General features: G+C 36.5%; 1 protein-coding gene across 1 annotated transcript in view; it reads left to right on the forward strand.

Moving 5' to 3' along the window:
• Positions 1–21243, forward strand: part of LOC113051594 (disintegrin and metalloproteinase domain-containing protein 33-like) — a 94166-nt gene that overhangs the window by 60666 nt on the left and 12257 nt on the right. The window contains exons 6-17 of the mRNA XM_026215486.1: positions 2984–3164; positions 4870–4935; positions 5523–5594; positions 5760–5926; positions 6440–6524; positions 10368–10510; positions 11805–11982; positions 15253–15342; positions 15562–15757; positions 17496–17604; positions 18256–18460; positions 19865–19942. Coding sequence (XP_026071271.1) covers positions 2984–3164; positions 4870–4935; positions 5523–5594; positions 5760–5926; positions 6440–6524; positions 10368–10510; positions 11805–11982; positions 15253–15342; positions 15562–15757; positions 17496–17604; positions 18256–18460; positions 19865–19942 — 1570 coding nt within the window. The remainder of the gene's footprint in view (positions 1–2983; positions 3165–4869; positions 4936–5522; positions 5595–5759; positions 5927–6439; positions 6525–10367; positions 10511–11804; positions 11983–15252; positions 15343–15561; positions 15758–17495; positions 17605–18255; positions 18461–19864; positions 19943–21243) is intronic.

A 21243-nucleotide genomic window follows, 5' to 3' on the forward strand; every position in this document is an offset into this window, starting at 1 on the left:
AGTTTAATATTCTTTAAATTTACATTCTTTATTATACATATGGTTATTTATAGTCATTGTTAAAATTATATAACCATTAGTTTGTACACCTCATATATATACTTTTTAAAAGTCTGAGGTCAGTAAGATCTTATTTTATTTTATTATTTATTTTTCTAAGGAAATTAATACTTATATTTGGAAAGGACATGGTGAAGAAATTTTTTATGTTATTTTAATATAAAATTATCCAAAATATGTCTCTTTCAAAATAAAGAGTGTTAATTTGAACTTTCTATTCATCAAAGAATCATGAAACAAACTGTTTCCACAAAAAAAAAAAAAAAATGAAGCAGCACTTTTGTTTTCAACAATTATAATAATTAGAATTGTAGTATGAAGACTGAATGCTGCTGAAAACTGAGTTTTGCCATTACAGGAATAAATATAATACAATAAATTGTGATACTATTACTGTTATAAAGTTTGAAATACCAAAGATTTATTGGCCACATAATTGGTTAAATGTGGCTAGAGGATAAATGAAGCTGTCATTTACAGTAAAATTGTGTGAAATCAGAGAGCATCAGTCAGGGTAGTTGTGGGATGAATCAACGTTCCCTAAAGTGTGTTTGCTTTCATTGCTGATCATTCAGTGCACATACTCTATGAGAGCAGTCACTCTTTTGACATAAAGAGTTTATATTGAGTTGATGAGCCAGTTATATGAAAGTAACAGTGTTTTTAAGGGCAAAGCCGTGGAGAGTCTGTCTCTAGATATTGCCAAAGGTCTTGCATTTCTTATGAAGACAGATGAAGTCATTGAACAGCTGCTGCAAGATTTTGCAAGAGCAAACGTAATTAGCACTATATGTTTTCATATTGCATTTCCTTAAGGCAACTTTTGTGTTTGTTTACCCTCAGCTCAACAGAGGTCATGCGTTGATGTGTGACATAGTCTGTAGTAAATAGAGGCATCAGTCCATTTCAAAAATTGACAGTAATGTAGTTGATTGTTTTTGTATTTTTATTGTTAATATTTATAGTTAATAATATTCCTGTGATAGTCAAGTTGAATTTTCAGCAGTCATTAGTCTAGTATTCATCCTACTGTCACAGTTATATTCTGTTAGTTTAGTTCATGGACATTTAGTTTGTAATTCATCAGTTCCCATTTTTCCTTTATTGGTTTTCCTGCTAGAGCTGTAATCGGGCCTTAAAAGTTAGGCCCGACAGGACCCGAGCCCGACAGGTTTCGGCCCGAGCCCGACAAGTACATTTTGATTGACAGCTTTTTTAAAGCCCGAACCCGTTTACAGCCCGACATTATTCAAATGTGCGCACGCACACAGCTCTTTTGCCTTTTGTCAACAGTGAGTAATTTATTCATGTTTTAACATAATTTACTCATAACTAACGTAGACTAGACCACTTGGAAGTTGGAATAAAGAAATAAAATAAGTCCTCTGTGACATCGTAACATCTCAGTATTCTAGACATAGGCTCATTTAACCTATAAATAGACCAACGCACCAATAAAAACGAGTCATTAAAAAAAAAAAAAAAAATTAAATTAAGATGGGTATTTGGCAATAACGAAATTAAGATAAAGGCTCCGCCGGATTTGCTTTATTTAATAAAATAATAATGCCAACATTAGCGTAAATACTCTGTCAACATTATGCATTTAAGACTCAATGAATATTTAGTTATCATTTGAAAAACCTTTACTCACAGAGATTAGGCTAGGTCTACATGTTTTCGTGGAGGAAAATGATTGAATCCACTGTAGATGGCTTCAGCGCATTCCTGCGCTCACTGATGGTGCGTCATTATTCACTCATTATTCTCATTATAAGCATGGTCAAAACTTTTCCACACCTCAGAGTTTGCTTTAGTTGCTGGTGCAACCAAAACGTAATCACCAGAGGCAAGCCTCCTTTACACCTGCTCAGCATTCATTTTCGCATCTTTCTCGCGCTAATCGAAACACATCACATGACCGCGCGTTTACCTCGCAAACCGGAGCGCAAGCCCGAGCCCGGCCCGAGCCCGCGTAAGATGATAGAAATTAAGCCCGAACCCGTCGGGTCCCGACGGGTCCCATCGGGTTCGGGCAAAGAACTTCAGCTCTATTTCCTGCACTTCCTGGTTTTTGTGGTCACTGTCATTATTAGTTTGATCTGTTCAGTTGTGTTTGATTTATTGTCTCATTTGTGGTTGCATTATTAAATTGTACCCCATACCTGGATTCTTTGTCCGGTCATGAATCACGTTTACATATTTGGATTGTACTATTAAACTTTGTTTGAATCTTTATTCCTCTGTCTTCATCTGAACCCACATCATATGGAAAAATGCAAATTGAGGACATATCATAGGCACAAAGGGGGAACACCAGTCTGAAACCTGAAATGTCTAATGGGTCACCCTGCAGTCTCATGGACTTTATTCTTTATTTATTTTCCAAATGTACTGTTTGAAAAGGTTTTTACAGATGTCAAATTTTGAGTGTGTTCTGGGAGATCTCAAATCCAGCCGCATTTCAGCAGCACTTTTGATCCCGATTAGTTAATGCATAACTACTTAATGCCGTTAACTATACTGAGGCTAAAAAAAGGATCACGAAACATTAAAATTCTACTCTAAATGAAAATGAACTCATAGATATGGACATCTCTTTTACTGACATTCTTTCATAGTACTAGGAAGGGCAACCTCAAAAAAAAAACAAAAAAAAAAACACCCTTACATGAATAGTTCACCAAAAATGCTTCCATCATTTACTCAACTTCATGTTGTTCCGACCCACTATGACTTTCTGGGATTTTTGCCCATACAATGAAAGTCAATGGGGTCTAATATTATTTGGGGTCCAAAATAAAATGAAATAAAATCATAGAGGTTTGAAAGCACTGGAGGGTGAGTAAATGATTGGCAATTGACAGAACTTTAACAAGAGATCATTTGAGCTAGCTAACATTACTCCCCTTTCCTTCTGCAGAGGTTTGATCGTCTTGAACTCAAATGATACATACTACTTGGAGCCAGTCAGAGGCCAGGAGGTTCTCCACCACACTTTCTATCGCACTGAAGACCTGTCGATCAAAACTGGCACCTGTGGACACAGCCATCAGACTGGACACATCAGCCGGTTTACTAGTCTTAAACCTTTGCATCAAAGGGTCAGTCAAAAAATTACATTTTCATTTATGGTGTCTTCTATGTCATCATTTAAAATCTCATCAAAATTAAGAGACTTGGTAATAAATGTTGATTTTTACAGTACATTTCACTGAAATAAAAGTCATGCAAAAAGTCTATTTCATCAGTCCTTTCCACAAATGATTGTTTTTATTTTTTTATTTTGTAAAGCAGCTCTCACTAGGTTGTAAGCATAATAGTCATTTGGGAAATAACAGTCAGTCATTACCATCATTATTCAGTGTGTCTAAGTCTCTATTTCAGATCTCATGAGTAGATTGTGTGTGATGTCAGAAGAAATTTCTCTCTCACAAAAGCAAACATGTTTTATTTTCCTCCAATCTATAATGAGTAGATATGCCACTTATGGAAAAGAACATTGAGGTCTGACGCAAAGCTGTTGTGATGCATTCAGTGCACCAGTAATTTCATTTGTCCCCACAATGCGCTGCAGAAAGAAAAGTGTGTTTTGGCTCATTACAGTAGAGAAATAAAGCCATCCTAAGCCCAGGTTAAGTGTTCAGACTGATGAAGTGCATAATATGGGCTTATTACAAAACTCTTGAGGATCATTAGCAGGAGTTGGGAGCCCTCCTACTGCTATTGTTCTGCTTGCACTTGCTTTCTCATTAAAGCTGAGCAGTAGAGACTTCTAACTGGCCTGCTGTTTACAAATTAGAATAAGAGGGTCCATAAATTAATAAACAGTGTGGACTAATGTGCTCGCTCATCAGTGATGTATTCCTGATACAATTGGATTACAAAGTTTCTGAATTTTGAGGTTCATATACTGTAGTACAGTATGTCTCTGTATACCATTGAGTCTTTAAATATCACAGATTCATTCAATTTCCAAAAATCCCTATAGCGAGTTCCTGACGAGACTAATTTTGGAATGCAGAGCTTTCATTATTATTGCTTATGAACATTTATCAAATTGCACTTTTATTGTCTACTGGTTTCCATGGAAGATCATTTATATGAACATTCTGTTCTTCTGCTTAGTTTACTGTTTCCCTCAAATTTTATTTACTGCTTGGTTACTGTGAAGTGCTAGCTGTCACTTTTGTGATTACTGTGACAAAGCAGTTTTTCAAATAAATTGGAGCCATCAATTAAAATGCAAACATACCCTGAAGTACAGTACATTTACATTTAGTCATTTTGCAGACACTTTATCCAAAGCGACTTACAATTGGGGGATACATAAAGCGATTCTTCTTAAAGAGGCAAACAAATACAGGAAGTGCTTGTTATACTAAGTTTTAGACCTTGTTCAAATAAGTACAAGCTATAAAGAGAAGGAATAAATAAAGAGAAGTCAAGTTGCTTGAAAGTTGTCAGGGATTTAGCATTCCAGTTGGAGTGGGAGATCATTCCACAAGCCAGGAATGGTGAACGAGAATGTTCTGGAAAGTGAATTTGAGCCTCTCTGTGATGGTATCACAAGGCGTCACTCACTAGTGGATCTCATTAGTGATGGCAAGCAGCGAAAAGTAAAAACATTGCTACAGTATTGTTTCATACAGTCTTCGAGCTTTTGTTGTCAGTTTGTAAAAATACATTCTGTGCAGAAACATTTATTTTATAGTAAATTCAAGAAGAAACAAATCCATAAATCCTGCTCACCAGCAATTATCATATTGTTTGTCGTTTGTTTGTTTCTGTTTTTATCCCCACCCCTAGGTTAGACGAAATGCCTGGGGTACTACAAAGTACATTGAACTCTATATAGTTGCTGACAACACACTGGTAAGCTGTTGATGCCTGTGTCATGCTCATTTGCACTAATTAGACACTTCCACACAGTAAAGTTCACCACAAGAATTAAGGTTTTAAAGCTTCAAATAAAGTCTGAGTTATATGAACCTTGCTTTTGAACAAATACTTTAAGCCTAGTGTTATGTTCTCATTCAAATGTAGCCACTGAGCAGTAGCTTCTTAAATATAAAGCTTCAGATGGGCTTTTTAGCTCTCTCCCTCTCTTTTCTATCAATCCCATTGCCAATATCTTACATGTATGAGGAGCTATCAAAAAGTTATCAGTGAATTTAATAGTGTATTTTTTAGTCCTCAGGTATGAGGGATACATTTCGTGAGGGGCATGCAGAAAATCTTTCAGTGTTACAGAGTTTTCTGATTGGGTTCTTTCATACATTTACATTGAATATGTATAATGTCCACCAAAAGCCAAAAGAGACAGGAGGTTATATTATTCATTATGGCTGGATTTAGTTAATCAAATTTCTCTTTAACGTGCAATTTCTCAAGCAGAGTCTATGCATTTGTGTATTTGTCTTTATCAATTTGCCTCTTGGCATTTCTTCATGTCTCTACAGTTCAGAAAGCAAAACAAGGACCTTTACGAAACTAAAATGAGGATAATGGAAATTGCTAATTATGTAGATAAGGTATGTCAAGCCTGGGTGCATTTCTTTGGTTCAAAGGTTTTGTTGACTATTTAGACTGCATATTTGTTCTCTGAATGCGAAATTCCTAGATGTCTGTATTATAATTATATTTAACAAATTAAATCCTTTTGCCATATTCCTAATTGTTTGTTTTGGTCTGATCAGTTCTACAGAGACTTGAACATCCGCGTACCTCTGATTGGTCTAGAGGTTTGGACTGAACATGATCAGTGCATCATCAATGAGGAGCCGAATTCGACTCTTTGGTCCTTCCTTCAGTGGAGACAGAAACTCAAATCCCGCAAGAAACATGACAATGCCCAGCTACTCACGTTAGTCACAAAACACACCAACTGTATCCATGTACAAACCAAGACTGTCAGAGTAGCCTTTTATTGTAATTTTAGCTCTATACAGATAGTATACAGTCAAACGAAACAGTGTTAAACATATTTTTAATAATGTTGTATTAAGTTTAAAAAAATATAATTAGTCAGGTTTTTTTCCTATTTTTGAAGATTATACATATTTAAAGGGATATTTCACCTAAAAACTTAAATTATTTCATCATTTACTCACCCTCTAGCCATTCCAAACCTATATGAAAAAAACACATATAAAGATAAAAATGTAAGCAAGTGGTCACCAAAACTGTTTGGTTCTTCAGAATATCTTATTTTGTGTTCTGCAGTACAAAGAAAGTCATACAGGTTTGGAATTACATAAGGGTGAGTATATGATGAAAGAAATTTCAATTTGGATGAACTATCACTTTAAAGAGATAAATAATGGCTCATACATTTTATTGATATCATAACTGAAAGTATATATTGTTTTCCCTGGAGTGGTGTGATTTTCAAGGGCACCACCATTGGCATGGCTCCACTAGAGGGGATGTGCAGTCATGAGAACTCAGGAGGCATCAACGTGGTAAGAAAGCATATAGGCTTGCATCTGGAACAGGCTGTAAACACTGTGTATATAGTGTGTGTGTGTGTGCGTGTGTGTGTGTGTTTGTGTACAGCTCATGCAGGGATTTGATAAAGTGATCAATAGCTCCGACACACCTGATTAGCCTCTTATTGGTTCTATTACTTTGTGTGGTGGGAGAGCATCACTTTTACAGAATACTAATGAGTGGTGAAGCCTTTCGTCTGGATATTACACATGGATGGGGTTATTACATCAATATAGGCTGCTTAGTCATTCTGAGATCAGTGTGGTACATGGAAAATGTTCTTTTTTTGATGCATGTCAACATTTGTTTCATATGTAGGTGCATTGAGGGCTAACCTACCAGACGCAGATTAAGTCTAGTAAAGTGTTCAGTGCTACTTTTACACAACAGCACAGTTTCTATAATAGTATTATATAATATACTGTAGTTCATATAAGTAGTGGTCACAATGTAATTTGGACTTTGTTTTCCTCTTGCACTGTTCCCCCTCATTGAGTTAATCATGTAATTTTTTCAGGTGTGTGTAGTTAATTATCCTTGTTATCCTTATTGTCTGGTCTTGTCAATGTCAGTGTCTGCGTTTATGATACCCTATGTGTTGGATTACCCTTGTTGGATTACCAGTGTCTTGGATTAAAGACTAAATAAGTCTTCCTCTTCGTCTTCGTTCGTTTGTTAGCAACACAGCTGTGATAGAAGACTGGACCCACAAAAGTGAAAGTAAAGCCATGTTCATTTGGCTTTTCATTTTTGCTTTGATTTAGTGTTTTTTTTCACCTGCTTTACCTTAAGCAGAGGAACCATTCCCTCGAGGAGGATGTTGAGGATGTTGAGGAGTTTCGCCCATCAAGTCAAGTCAAGTCAAGTCACCTTTATTTATACCGCGCTTTTAAGAAAATACATTGCAACTGAACAACATTCATTAGGAAAACAGTGTGTCAATAATGCAAAATGACAAAGGCAGTTTATCATTGAATTCAGTGATGTCATCTCTGTTCAGTTTAAATAGTGTCTGTGCATTTATTTGCAATCAAGTCAGCGATATCGCTGTAGATGAAGTGTCCCTAACTAAGCAAGCCAGAGGCGACAGCGGCAAGGAACCGAAACTCCATCGGTGACAGAATGGAGAAAAAAACCTTGGGAGAAGCCAGTCTCAAGTGGGTCAAAGTCAGATTGTGCAGAAGAATCATCTGTTTCCTGTGGTTGTCATCTGAGACATGGTCTTTAGCTGGGATCTTTATCTGGGGCTCTAGTTGTCCTGGTCTCCGCTGCCTTTCAGGGATGTAGAGGTCCTTTCTAGGTGCCTCTCCACCATTTGGTATACGTACTGGATCCGGGTGACATCACACCACTTTCCTGGATGACTGCCTATGCACATTCTTGCACACCGGCCTAAACATCACAACACAAGCGCAGTTGTCAGGGGAGGGTCCCTGAGGGAGATTCACCACTTAGGAATTGGATGCTATGCTCCTGCGGATCTTTCTTCACCGTCGGCCTCGTAGATGAACGATGCCAACCCCGCTCCCAACCTGGTGCCCAGCCAGTCACCAGCCTGCTGAACGGAGCATCTGCCTGAGCCTACTGCAGATGGAGAGCCAGAGCCCACCGCATCTGAAGAGCCATCGCGAGAAGCAACTGAGCTTCCCATCGCTCTTGATCCTGAGCTGATTGACGGTTCTGCCCAGGTGTGTAAGCCACACTGCACATGCTGGAGGGAATTCTTGTGGAATACAAGGCTATAGAATTGAGTGCCACCCACCCTGTCAGTAATGAGCATGATTGTTTTCAGTGTGGAGAGTTAAAGACTTTGCTTCCCTTAAGCCTGACTGCCCAGCCTTGCTCTCCCACATCCTCTCCAAATTGCATTAAGATACTTTTTTTATTTTATTTTATCGGATTTTGTGCATTTCTTCATTTTCCTCAGTCCTGCTTTCCAGGCCTACTGGAAGTGTTCATGTCCTGGAACTGAGGAGCCCATGTCTACACTTCTGTCCTAGGATGACACCATTCCACCTCATCCTGGCGTCCAGTCTCCTGGGCCTGTGCTCCATCCGCTGCTCTGCCCTGCCTCAGGCTCCACCTCCACAGCTGGGCATCTGGCCTATGGATCATCGGCATTACTCCACCTCCACAGCTCTCTGTCTGTGCCATGGGCTCCTCCTCCATTTTTGTTGTCACCTTCGGTTGTCGCTCCTCCCTCCAGCGATGCCACCATGGAGCCCAGTCCTGTCTGTGGCCTGGGTCTCCACCTACCCTCTCCTGCTGAGGACTCCTCCCTGGTCATCTTCTCCACTTGCACCTCCCTGGATTTTGATTGTCATCCTCCTCCCGAATCTCCTCCTGCATATCTCTGCTGGCATGCCTTCTGGTTTCTTTCACAATGTTCATTCAGTTTGTACTTTGTTTTCATCTTGCACAGTTCACCCTTATTGAGTTAATTATCTAATTTTGTTCAGTTATTTGTCCTTGTTTGGTCTGTATATTTAAGTTCCTGTGTGTTCAGTTCTATTTTGTTTGGTCGAGTCAATGTCAGTGTCTGTTTTTTTGCTACCCTATAAACCTTCTTCTTCGTATTTGTGTGTTTGTGGGCAGCATAGTTACTATGTGAGGTTTTCAGAAGTCACAATCATACTTTGAGTGAATTTGTTTGGAATGTGCTGTATGAATGGAACTGCAGTCGACAGCTAGTTATTTATCAAGATGTTGATATATTCAGAAGGTTTTTTTTAATGTTAGGGTTGAAAATAGCAATATTGTGTGCTTTTAAAGTGATTTTGGTGAGAAGGGAAAACAATGATTTTGACCAACTAACAGGATGAAAATTATATAACATTATTTAAATAAAATATAATCAGTGTGACACAGGGACTTCTATGATAACATTTTACTGTTTACCTTGTAATTGCATGATAATCACAGTAACCATACATTTACAGTAAAATTAGACATTATCATTATTAGTCATTATATTATATAAATATAAGGTAATTTACAAATAACCAATTACAGGTTTTTACTGTAACTTTTTTTTTAATTACCAAAATTATTTCAGTTGGTGAATATACAGTACTGTTGGACTGTGTGTCTTGTCCTGGGCTATGGTTTGCGAAAGCATCCCTTATCAAAAATGAGCTCCTTCACATTCCTCAAATGCTTTAAGACTAGTAGTATATGACAAGGACAATGTGGTTCCTAGGGAGAAATGTAAGAGATAGAAAATCCATAAAGAGAAATCATTTGTAATACAACTACACATCATATTTCAACATTGTTGTTATGGTGAAGATATTATCAGTGCTGTCTGTAAAAATCAACACTGCATGCCCTTTGCAGAGATATCCATTTGTGCTCCTTTCTCTGAAAATATGTGTGTGTGCCTTTATGTTTGTGTCTCGGTATGAAGATAAAAGAAAGTCCATTCTGTTTGCCCCAGCCAAGGTACTTAAATTACCACCTGCAGGTCAAAAAATAACATCATCTACAATTTATGGCATCTTTGTAACATAACAAAAATGCCTTTGGAGACCAGAGATGTCCTCTGGGCTTCTGCTGGCATTTACAAACTGTAGTGTTGGAACTGTGGCCATGTGGCATAGCAACGACAAAAGCCTGTGGCCTACGAATAGCCTTTATGTCCAATTTAAAGCATGAAATACAATGAATTTATCGCATAGCAGTGAGAGCGACAAATACTTTAATCCTGTATATTGAATTCATCATTTTAGACAGACCCTTAAAGCAGTGCTTGGGCTTCTATTTCATTTATTGTGATGTTTGTTATGGTTGGTAGATTGAATTATCTTTTCTTCCAGGATCATTCTGAATTGCCCATTGGGGCAGCTGCCACCATGGCACATGAGATCGGTCATAACATTGGCATGAGCCATGACCATGAGGGCTGTTGTGTGGAGGCCACTGCTAATCAGGGTGGATGTGTCATGGCGGCAGCTACAGGGTAAAGACTTCTACATTTGCATTACATTTTAGCAGACACTTCCTTTTATAAATAACCAACGATACAGAACATAAATCACGGTAATTGCAAACGCATGCTAATTATGCAAAGAGCCCTGGAGCAATTTTAAATATATTTTATTTCTAATTGTGTCACTACTAAACTATACATTTAGGATAGACAGGATGCTACTGTACAAGTAGATACTTAGTTGCTAATGATAAGTCCCTAAGGATGAGTCAAGAATCATTAGTCTTACTTCAGATTGCACGCCTGCAGACCGTTCACTGACCATTTGATGTACACTACCATTCAAATGTTTGGGGTCAGTAAGATTGTTTTATTTTTCTTGGATTAAATGAATGCTTTTATTCAGCAAAGACACATTAAAATTCATAAAAAGTGACCATAAAGGCATTCATAATATTTCAAAATATTTATTTAAATTAAATGCTGTTCTTTTGACTTAAATCAATCCTGAAGAAATGCATCAAAACATTCAAAAAAATATTAAACAGCACAACTGTTTTCAATGTTGATAAAAATTAGACGTGTTTCTTAAGAACCAAATCAGAATATTAAAAAGATTGCTGAAGGATCGTGTGGCACTGAAGACTGCAGTAATAGCTGCTGATTCAGCACAGAATATTGCACACAAAACTGCCTTAAACTGGCTGAAATCACCAGCTGCAATCTGGCCTATAGAAAATCTGCTAAGAAACAGTTGTTTGTATGATGCCTGAGAAAGTAGCAAGAAAACAAGATAGCATGAACATCTTGTACATCAAGTTTGATATGGCAAAGGAGAAGTGCTCACTAACACAGATTTAGACATATTTGTGAACAATATTTTAGAGAAATAGGCCTTTTGTGTACAAAAAGCTTTAGATCAGCTCATGAAAAATGGGGGCAAAAACAAAAGGGTTACGTTTATAATTTTGTTCAGTCTATGCTAAGTGACTTGACTTCTTAGTTTTAGTGCCCCTGCAGTAGAAATAAATATAAGAGAGTAGATCAGAGGAATATAACTTGGCATAGAGAGGAGGCAGGTGTTTATTACTTTTCCAAAGTGAAAAACAGTTTTGGAAACTTACTATTCCTCTTTTCATTTTAAATCAACACCATAATTTAATTATAATTGTGTTACTGGATTCATTATAAACCAATGTTCTAGTGAATCTGCCTCAGTATCTGACTGTAGATTTTTAGCAAATTTTAATTTTTTGTGCTTATTTTTATTAGTGCATTTTCATGCATAAAAATGACATGTATCCCTTTCTCAAATGGTCTGCAGGCACCCCTTTCCAAAAGTTTTCAGCAGCTGTAGCAAAAAAGATTTGGACAACTACTTCCAGAAGGGAGGAGGAATGTGCCTGTTCAACATGCCCAACATGAAGGATCTGGTCGGTGGCAAGAAGTGTGGAAACGGCTTTGTAGAGGAAGGGGAGGAGTGTGACTGTGGCGAACCAGAGGTGATTTATGCCTAAATTAATTATTGAATGGGATTACTTATTGATTTAGAGAATACTGAATCAGACCAATCATCAATTAGTCATTTTCTTCTGAGAACGGTAAAGGGTATGAAATAAAACATGTAAAATAAATGTAAAAGTCAAAATTATATGGATTAACATTGATTACCATTTTCATGCATTTATTTTTTATTCATGGAATACCAGATATTTATGCAGCATATATTTTATATTTTTTTTTTATCATGAAGACCTTTGTCTAACTAGCAAAAAGTTTTGTTTTTACCACATGGAAGGTCCTAACATAAATGTTAGAACATAAATAGTTTAACTACAGCAGAAAAATGGTGCTGTAAAGAGTGACAGATGAAAGCGAATCCGTTTTATGTTTGCTTGGATGCCTGTATGTGTATAGAGAGAAAGAAAGAGCAGCATCCCACCTTGCTGCAAAGCCGTGTTTGACATCCTGTTAGTGTGTATACTGTATAATGGCTGGGTGATTTACCATCTGGGGCAGGTAGACTGAGTTAGCATCTGTAAATCCTAGTCAATACATAAACACCTGGACTACTGTTCTTGTCTTTTACCTGCTGCCAATACCATATTCAATGAAACAATACCTTAGTGATCACCTGACAAAAAGAAGCTATGTAGGTTGCAGCAGCACTGAACTGGGAGCTGTTATCATACACTTTTGTTCTAACCTTTCAATCCAAACCATCATCTGCCAGCACCCTCTACTTCCAGGAATACACAAAAATAGATTTGACAGTGCAAAAGGCAGAGCGTGTGTAAGGCTTAGCCTTCCCCTGGCCACGAACTGCACAAACAAATTATATCTATTGCGTCTGTTGCTAACAAAGTGAAAGAAAGAAAATGAATAGAAAGTGTCGATTGAGGCATAAGATTAAAGGCACAAGATGAATTTTTCACTGTTAGAGGGTGCGTATTCAAAATAAACAAAGACTAGGTAGCGTATAATGGCACCTTGATTGAGTCTGGAATCATGGGAGTTGTGGTCTTCTTCCCCACAGCCAATGCAATCCGACAGGAATAATGTTCATGGATGAGTTAATGATTTATTAACTTAGTAGAATGAAGCAGGGTGAGGCTGAAACCCGTCAAAGCAAAACGGAGCCTCTGAATGAGCGCGTCACATGGCTCAAAAGCAGCGGAGCTTTTAATATGCCACAGTCGACTGCTTCAGCTCCTTCCGGTCATGTGTATGTGGGGAAAAAAAGCAGCGTTGTTTTATCATACTAGATACATTTGAAGATTCCGTTATAATGCTACTCTGTGCAGTCATCACCAGTCTATTAAAATTCATAAAATATTAAAACATCTTTTGATGTTTCCAAATGTTTTCTACAAAACGAAACTAGAAATCATATCAATTTGTTTTGACATCATTGGCAGGTGACACAATGACATTATGGACACGGTCCGTGTCACTAGTTAAAATTGCTTATTTCTCTGAATTTAAACATTATTCAAAACATTTTGGATAATGCAAGTATACAAGTCAGCTAAATATATAACACTGTTCTAGTTGTTTTTGTATATTTGAATAAAAAGATCTTACATATCGTGCATTTAAGATCTGCTTATGTCATACCGTATTTCATGTTAGGTTTTTACAGTTTTGCACATTATAACCAATCCCACACGATTCTGTTGATCTTAGGAATGCAAGGGCCAATCAGAGGCGTTCAGATGAGTCATCGCTGAAACTCATCAGCTTTGTTGAGTGAGCGCTTTCACTGACTGAAATCCAGACTCTTGTGAATTCTCTCATCATTAACAGCAAAATGCAGATGTACGTACAATGAAAGTAAGAGATTCATTTTGCAGCGTAGACAGTTTAAATGATTATGATGACTGATTTTTTTTTTTTTTTTTTTTTTTTTTTTTTTTTGAGTGGTTAAACTCGTAATAGATCAAAGTTAGTGTTAATGTCACTTTCTGTAGGCTATGTTATTTATTCGCAGTTTAAATAACCATAGAAATGAAACGTTATATAATTATCTGTTTCTAAAGTTTTCATGAAATTGTGATCAGGTTAAATACAAATTTTATGTATTTTATTAACCTACATGACAACCATGTCTGGTTCTTGCCTAAAAAGACATGATTTGTAATAGATTTGTAATAGACTTCCTCTGGAGTTGGTTCACCCTACGCCTATGAGTGCAAGCCTGTCATGTATGCATGTCTTTTTTCATTATAGTCACTGAATAACATCATTTATTTATTTCTAGTGTGATCTAGAATCATAGCTGTCAGTCGGACTTGATGCTCTGAAACCATATCAAGCAGAATAGAGGTTGCAGTGTATGTTTATGTGAGACAGAGATGCATTGTGTGTGTGTGACAGAGCACATATGTGTGTTGTGACTGTTTCCTCCTCATTAAACACCCTAAAAACACCACATACACACACACACACACTTCCTCCCCTTCCCCTATTCATTTTCAGCTATGGTATAATTATTGGCCGTCAGATGCCTCCACGCTGTATATATCAGTGTCATACATATCAAACATTTTTATATGCACATTAACGTCCTGTGCAGTTTCTTTTCTCAATTTAATTTCCAAGCAGACACTGTGTGTGTGTGTGTGTAGTACATTCATTATGCATATGTATATATATATATATGTGTGTGTGTGTGTGTGTGTGTGTGTGTGTGTGTGTGTGTGTATATATATATAGAATAGAAGAATAGAATAGAATGAGCTTTTATTGCCAGGCATGTTTATACATACAAGGAATTTGTTTTCATGACAGAAGCTTTCACAGTGTTAAAAATAAAAATAAAAATGTTTATGTAAATAAGGAATACAAATTGACAATAGTATGTACAGAGAAAAATTAGAGTAGACAGTTGTATATACAGGTATATTATGCACAAATTGAAATGTACACTATGTGTGTTAGATAAATAAGTGTACAAATAGTGTGTGTTTCATGTTTATTGTTAAATGTTCATGAGATGGATTGCCTGAGGGAAGAAACTGTTCCTGTGTCTGGTCTTTCTGGTGCTCAGAGCTCTTTAGCGTCAGAGAGAGTGAGAGAGTGTAAGAGAGTGTGCTGGATGTGAGGGAACCAGAGTGATTTTACCAGCCCTTTTGCTCACTCTGAATGAGTACAGTTATTGGAGAGTGGTTGAGGGTTGTAATAATGATTTGATCAGCCGTCCGGACTACCCACTGTAGTCTCTGGTTTCTTTCATTGGAACTGTGTGTGTGTGGGTTTTCTGTCTCCTGCAGGAATGCACCAATGATTGCTGCCACCCCAGCAATTGCACTTTGAAGGTGGATGCTCAGTGTGCCCACGGAGTCTGCTGTGAGGACTGCAAGGTGCCAAACTATTTATCTATCTATTTATCTGTTTATTTGTTTACACTGAACAAAATTATAAAATGCAACACTTTTGTTTTTGCCACCATTTTTCATGAGCTGAACTTAAAGATCTAAGACATTATCTATGTACACAAAAAGCCTATTTCTCTCAAATATTGTCTTAATTTGTGTTAGTGAGTTAGTATTCAGTCTCCTTACCATGCCCTCTGCCCACAGATGAAGCAGGCTGGCACCATGTGCCGTGGAGCAGCCGGTGCCTGTGATCTGCCGGAATACTGCACGGGAGGTTCTCCCTACTGCCCCTCTAATGTTTACCTCCTAGATGGGTCATTGTGTCAGCATGGCCGTGCCTACTGCTATAATGGCATGTGTCTGACCCATGAACAGCAGTGCCTGCAGCTGTGGGGTTATGGTAAGATATAGTAATGGCTGTGCCTTTAATTTGCAGGGAAATAACGTTTGTGGTATCCAGTTCAGAAGTTATGTTACTAATTTAATTTATTTTATTTCGAAAGAATGCATTAAATTGATCATAAGTGACAGTAAAGATATTTATAATGTTACAAAAGATTTGTATTTCAAATAAATGCTGTTTTATTGAAATCAAATTTATCACAGAATCCTGAAAAAAAAATCACACAAGAATATTAACAACAACTGTTTTCAACATTGATAATAATAAGAATTTTTTTATTAAGCACCAAATCAGAAGATTAGAATTAATTCTGAAGGACCATGTGACACTGAAGACTGGAGTAATGGTTGCTGAAAATTCAGATTTGTCATCACAGGAATATATAGCATGTTAAAATATAGTAAAATAGAAAACATTGATTTTAAATTTTAATAATAGTTTACAATATTATTGTATTTAATGTATTTTTGATCAAATCATTGCTGGCTTGGTGAGCGTAAAAGACTATAAAATTAAATAATATTGCTGACCACAAAATTTTGAACAGTAGAACTGTATTTATCATTGTATTTAATCATCACAAATGTCCACAATGGTACTGAATGATTACATTCATCATATACCAGGTATATTGAAATGGCAGATTGCGGTCTGGTTCCGAACCTCTGCTTGGTTCCAACCGGACTGCGAAACATAATGGCAATGGCAGTATCACTAAACTATTTCTAAATGGAGTGAGCCGCGCTTCAAATTAACTGAGCTGTTCACACCACAAGTGCTCAGCAGTGTTTATCGTAATGATCTTTTTTTAATCTAGAGCCAAAAGTTTTCATTCAAAATCTTCCTGTGAGTGTTGCTTCTCGTTTAAGACACTAAAGCACCATTAAGTGCTGCAAATGACACTTAAAAAAATAAATAAAAAACAGAAGCCGAAACACAGTAAGCAGCTAAATAGATTGATACTTTTGCTAAAACACTGCAGAAAACAACAATGCTGCAAATATTGTTATTTTACCTGCTATCATACTCTGATCGTTCAATCCAGATTTGAGACAAGACTTTTCTTTCATGTATATTTAGCATTATCAGTCAGTATGTTAAGAGGATTTTAAAAATAAACATATCATTAGTAAAATTAGGGAAGTTATCTGTAGATGGCAAGAAAAGACAACATAAACATTGAAATTACTATGTAACATTGTTTACTGCTCATGATGAGAGCTTTTTGATAATGTTTGCTTTAAGACATTTCAGGTGTCACTTTTGACCCCGAACACCTTGAGTGTGACTCCCAAATAAGGAGCACACAAGGGTTAAATATATGGTACTATTTTGGTACCATAAAAAGGGTAATATTGTGGTACCTCTTTGCCAAATGTCCCTTTTTATTCCCTAAACCAACCTTTCAGAACAAGTTTTTTAATCCTAAATGACCTTCTTTCAGTGTTTAGTCAGCACTAATGATCAATTACTGCTTGAGGTTGATTTTGTAGTGAGAGCTCATGGCATTTGGCTGTACACCTCCAGTGTGTTCTGGGCTCATGTCCAGTCAGGCTCTTTGGCTATCAAACAGAGACAGATTACAGCAGACGAACATTGTCAATTGTGGGGTAAGGGGGTGTTGACATGTTCGATGTTCACTATTTATAACAATATGGGTCTGTTTGAGTTCCTGACTGTAATTGACATTTCTCAGAGGTAACGTAGTTTTAACTGAATAACTCAATTTGTCCAGGTGCGCAGCCAGCACATGACGTCTGTTTTCAAGATGTGAACGCAGCGGGGAATGCCTTTGGAAACTGTGGCAAGGACAGTCATGGCAACTACGTGAAGTGTAAGAAAAGGTGAGGTGGTATTTTAATATGTTAACCATACATATAAGCAATATGTGATTTCTGTCAAAGACCTTGCTGACCTGAAGTGCAGCGAAATCTGCAATTTCTGCAAATAGCAATTTGGTCTTGGAATTCTTTAAAACTGTTAGAGCACATTTAATTTTCTTGAGACTCCACCTATATATTAAAAAATAACAAAGTAATACATTAAAAAGAACAAACCTATATATATATATATATATATGAATATATATATATATATATATATATATACACTCACACACACACACATATATATATATATATATGTATATATATATATATATATATATATATATATATATATATATATATATATATATATATATATATATATATATATTATATATTTTATATATATTTTATATATGATATATATATATAATATAAAAGAAGAACAAACTAGCTCAAATAGTTTACAAGGACAGCACTGCAGACTCAGTACTTTTCCAAAGTTAGACTCTTTCGTTTCTGCGTATTCATCATTCTCAAAACAAATGTGACTTTAAGGTGATATTTTTTTATAATATTATTATCTAATTTGCTTTCCCCGTGAATGAATTTATGCTGAATCGCTGTGGGCAAAGATGACTAGTGATCTCACATTTCAAATCCCAACAGTGATGCCAAATGTGGTAAGATACAGTGCCACAGTGCTGCCAAGAAGCCAAAGGGCACCAATGCTGTGTCCATAGACACCACCATCCGTACAGATGGCATTGAGGTGAAGTGCCGGGGCACATATGTTTACAGCACCCAAGATGGGCAGGGCGATCTTCCAGATCCTGGACTGGTCATGACGGGCACCAAGTGTGGAGAGGGGAAGGCAAGTTTTATTTATTTATTTATTTGTTTGTTTGTATTCAAGCTAGTGGTGGGCGATATGTAAAAAATATCATATCACGTTTTCCTTTGTTAGAAATATCATGAATCATGATTTTTCACAATTCTTTGTCATGTTGGTTTTACTATTTTTCTAGTTGTCTGAGCATTATAGCCAAATTAATTTCCTTATTATATAGACAGAGCCTTTCAAGGTAGCAAAAAAATAGATAAAAAAAGCAGATATTTAGGCTAAAGAGGGTGAAGATAAAAATCTTTGTTCTTATTTTTTAACAACAAAGATAAACGAATGACAAAGATACACATTACAACTACACATAATATACAAATAAAACAAACAGCGCTTTATTTTCAGGTACAATAGGTGTATTTAGCAGGAGAAATTGAATGAACAAATATAAAAATAAAACACTATATAAACTGATTCCTAAAGCAACTGTATTAAAAAAAAAATTAATTCTGTCAGCTGTCTGTCAATTCTGTCATAGTGTTTTATATTTATACCACCATTTACTCACTCTTTAAACCTGAATTTCTTTCTTCTTCTGAACACAAATGCTATTTTGAGGAACGTGGAAAACCAAACACTTGCTGGCCCACAGTTACTTCCATAGTTTTTGTATTCAGCACAAGAAAGAAATTAATACAGATTTGGGACAATGCGACAGTGAGTAAATAATTACAGAAATTAAATTTTAGGGTGTCTATCCCTTGACAGCAATGACAGTAGGCTGCATGTTAAATAGGGCTACTGTCCCTTTAAGACCTGCCCACATCTAATATACAGACACATATACGTTTTTCTCTCAGCTGTTTACTTTCAATTTAGACATAACCAACTTGAGTCTACATCTAAACCTTGTGTGTTTTGACAGTATTAGCGCAAAAAATTACTTCAATAAAAACTTCAATAATCAGGCGCTTTTTTGACAGGTTTTAGCTCTTCGGGTGTATGTGGCTCTCAGAAAAAGCACAGGTCAGACCAGCGTGGAAATGAAACATTTAAAAACACAATCAGATAATGAGAGAGTAACTCTACCGCTGAGTTAACACTGCTGTGAATGCAAGTGGCATTGTTCAGTGTATGACGAAGGCACCAGAACTGCAGCTGATAGTATGTGCGCTGTAGCACGATACTACAATATTTCTTCAAAAGCAGATCGTGGAGACATTTTTATCGTCCACGATCAAAAATTCTCATATCGCACACCCCCAATTCAAGCTTTATATTCAATATATACTGTATACAATTGTTTTTTTTTTTATTTTTTAAACAGGATCTGTACTTTTAGGTGAAGATATGTCTCCAAAATAAGGGTCTCAGTAAAAGCATGTACTGTTTGTTTGGATTGAAGGGTTGATTTGTTCTGTTTTTACCTGCCTTCAGGTGTGCAAAGATCGACAATGTCAGAATGCTTCTTTTACTGAGTTACAAACCTGCATCGCCCGTTGCCATGGGCATGGGGTAAGTGTGTGTGTATATGTGTGTGTGTGTGTGTGTGTGTGTGTGTGTGTGTGTGTGTGTGTGTGTGTGTGTATATATATATATATATATATATATATATATATATATATATATATATATATATATATTGGGATGTGTATCTCTATAACTGAGGCTGATGCGATATAGTGTTGGGCGATATGGTTATTTCTCAAATCGTCACATCGTCAGGCCGTGAGATCGACAATACGTGGATGGAGCAAGAGAGAGACTCTTTATTCTTGTCATAGCATAACTATTTGCCATTTTTAACTGTGCAGGTTTGCGATCGTATGGAATCACCAATAATCTAAAAAATATACTTTTAAACATACTGATAAACTAACGTTAAATATAAAAATACTGATATAAAAATACTGAATTTAAAACAGCTAGTTCATATATAGTCGGACGCAACTGTCATATCGCGCATCCTGTGACAAATCTGCCGCATCTGCACGTGGAAGTTATCAGTCTAAATGTTCTGCAAAATCAGTCAACGGTGAAAATCAATAGTAGATTTCATTTAAAGTCCAAAAGTTTAACCCTAATATTGGACATAAACGAACACGTTAAATATAAAGTATTTTAAACAGGTAAATTCATATATTTGGAGTAAAGTTGAATTTAACTGATGCATCAGTTATACAGCTCTCCAGACCGTGTGCCTCATGATGAGACGGACGCACTGCCACAGAAACAAGAATGAGATGCATTCTAACATTTAAAATATTTCACATAAATAGGCCGGTCAGATTACTTGTTAAAGTGCAAAGAAATACCTTATATCTGTAGACGATGTACGTCTGTTTGTGGATGGAGACTTCTTCACTGGCTACAGCCTCTAATCCTCTTTTGCACATGCGCACGCTTGGGTATGTGTGTGTGTGTGTATGTGTGAAATGCAGTGCTGAAGTGAAATAGCTGGGCAGTTTGATAGCCGATTTATAATATTTAATATAATATATAATATCTGATTCACCCAAGTGATTATTTGTTTTTTAATTGGAAATTTAACAATGAAGACACTATTGATGCAAAAAGGGTTTTTTGTGTGTGTTTTATGCAAGCACTTCTCCTAAATGATGGCTAAATAAAGGCTATGTTCCTTCTCCCTTTAAGATCCTCTTTAACCCAAACTGACTCATTGTGGATTTCATACCTCTAAATCTTTTAAAACCTCCCTCTGGGTCACTCATTTCCTGACACAAACTGGTGCTTTTCTTATATTAACAGATCTATAGCATTTGATTTGTGTATTTTTCTGGTCAAATAGTCATAAA

This window comes from Carassius auratus, chromosome 32 (assembly GCF_003368295.1).
Source record: "Carassius auratus strain Wakin chromosome 32, ASM336829v1, whole genome shotgun sequence".
In the NCBI taxonomy this organism is placed as follows: Eukaryota; Metazoa; Chordata; class Actinopteri; order Cypriniformes; family Cyprinidae; genus Carassius; species Carassius auratus.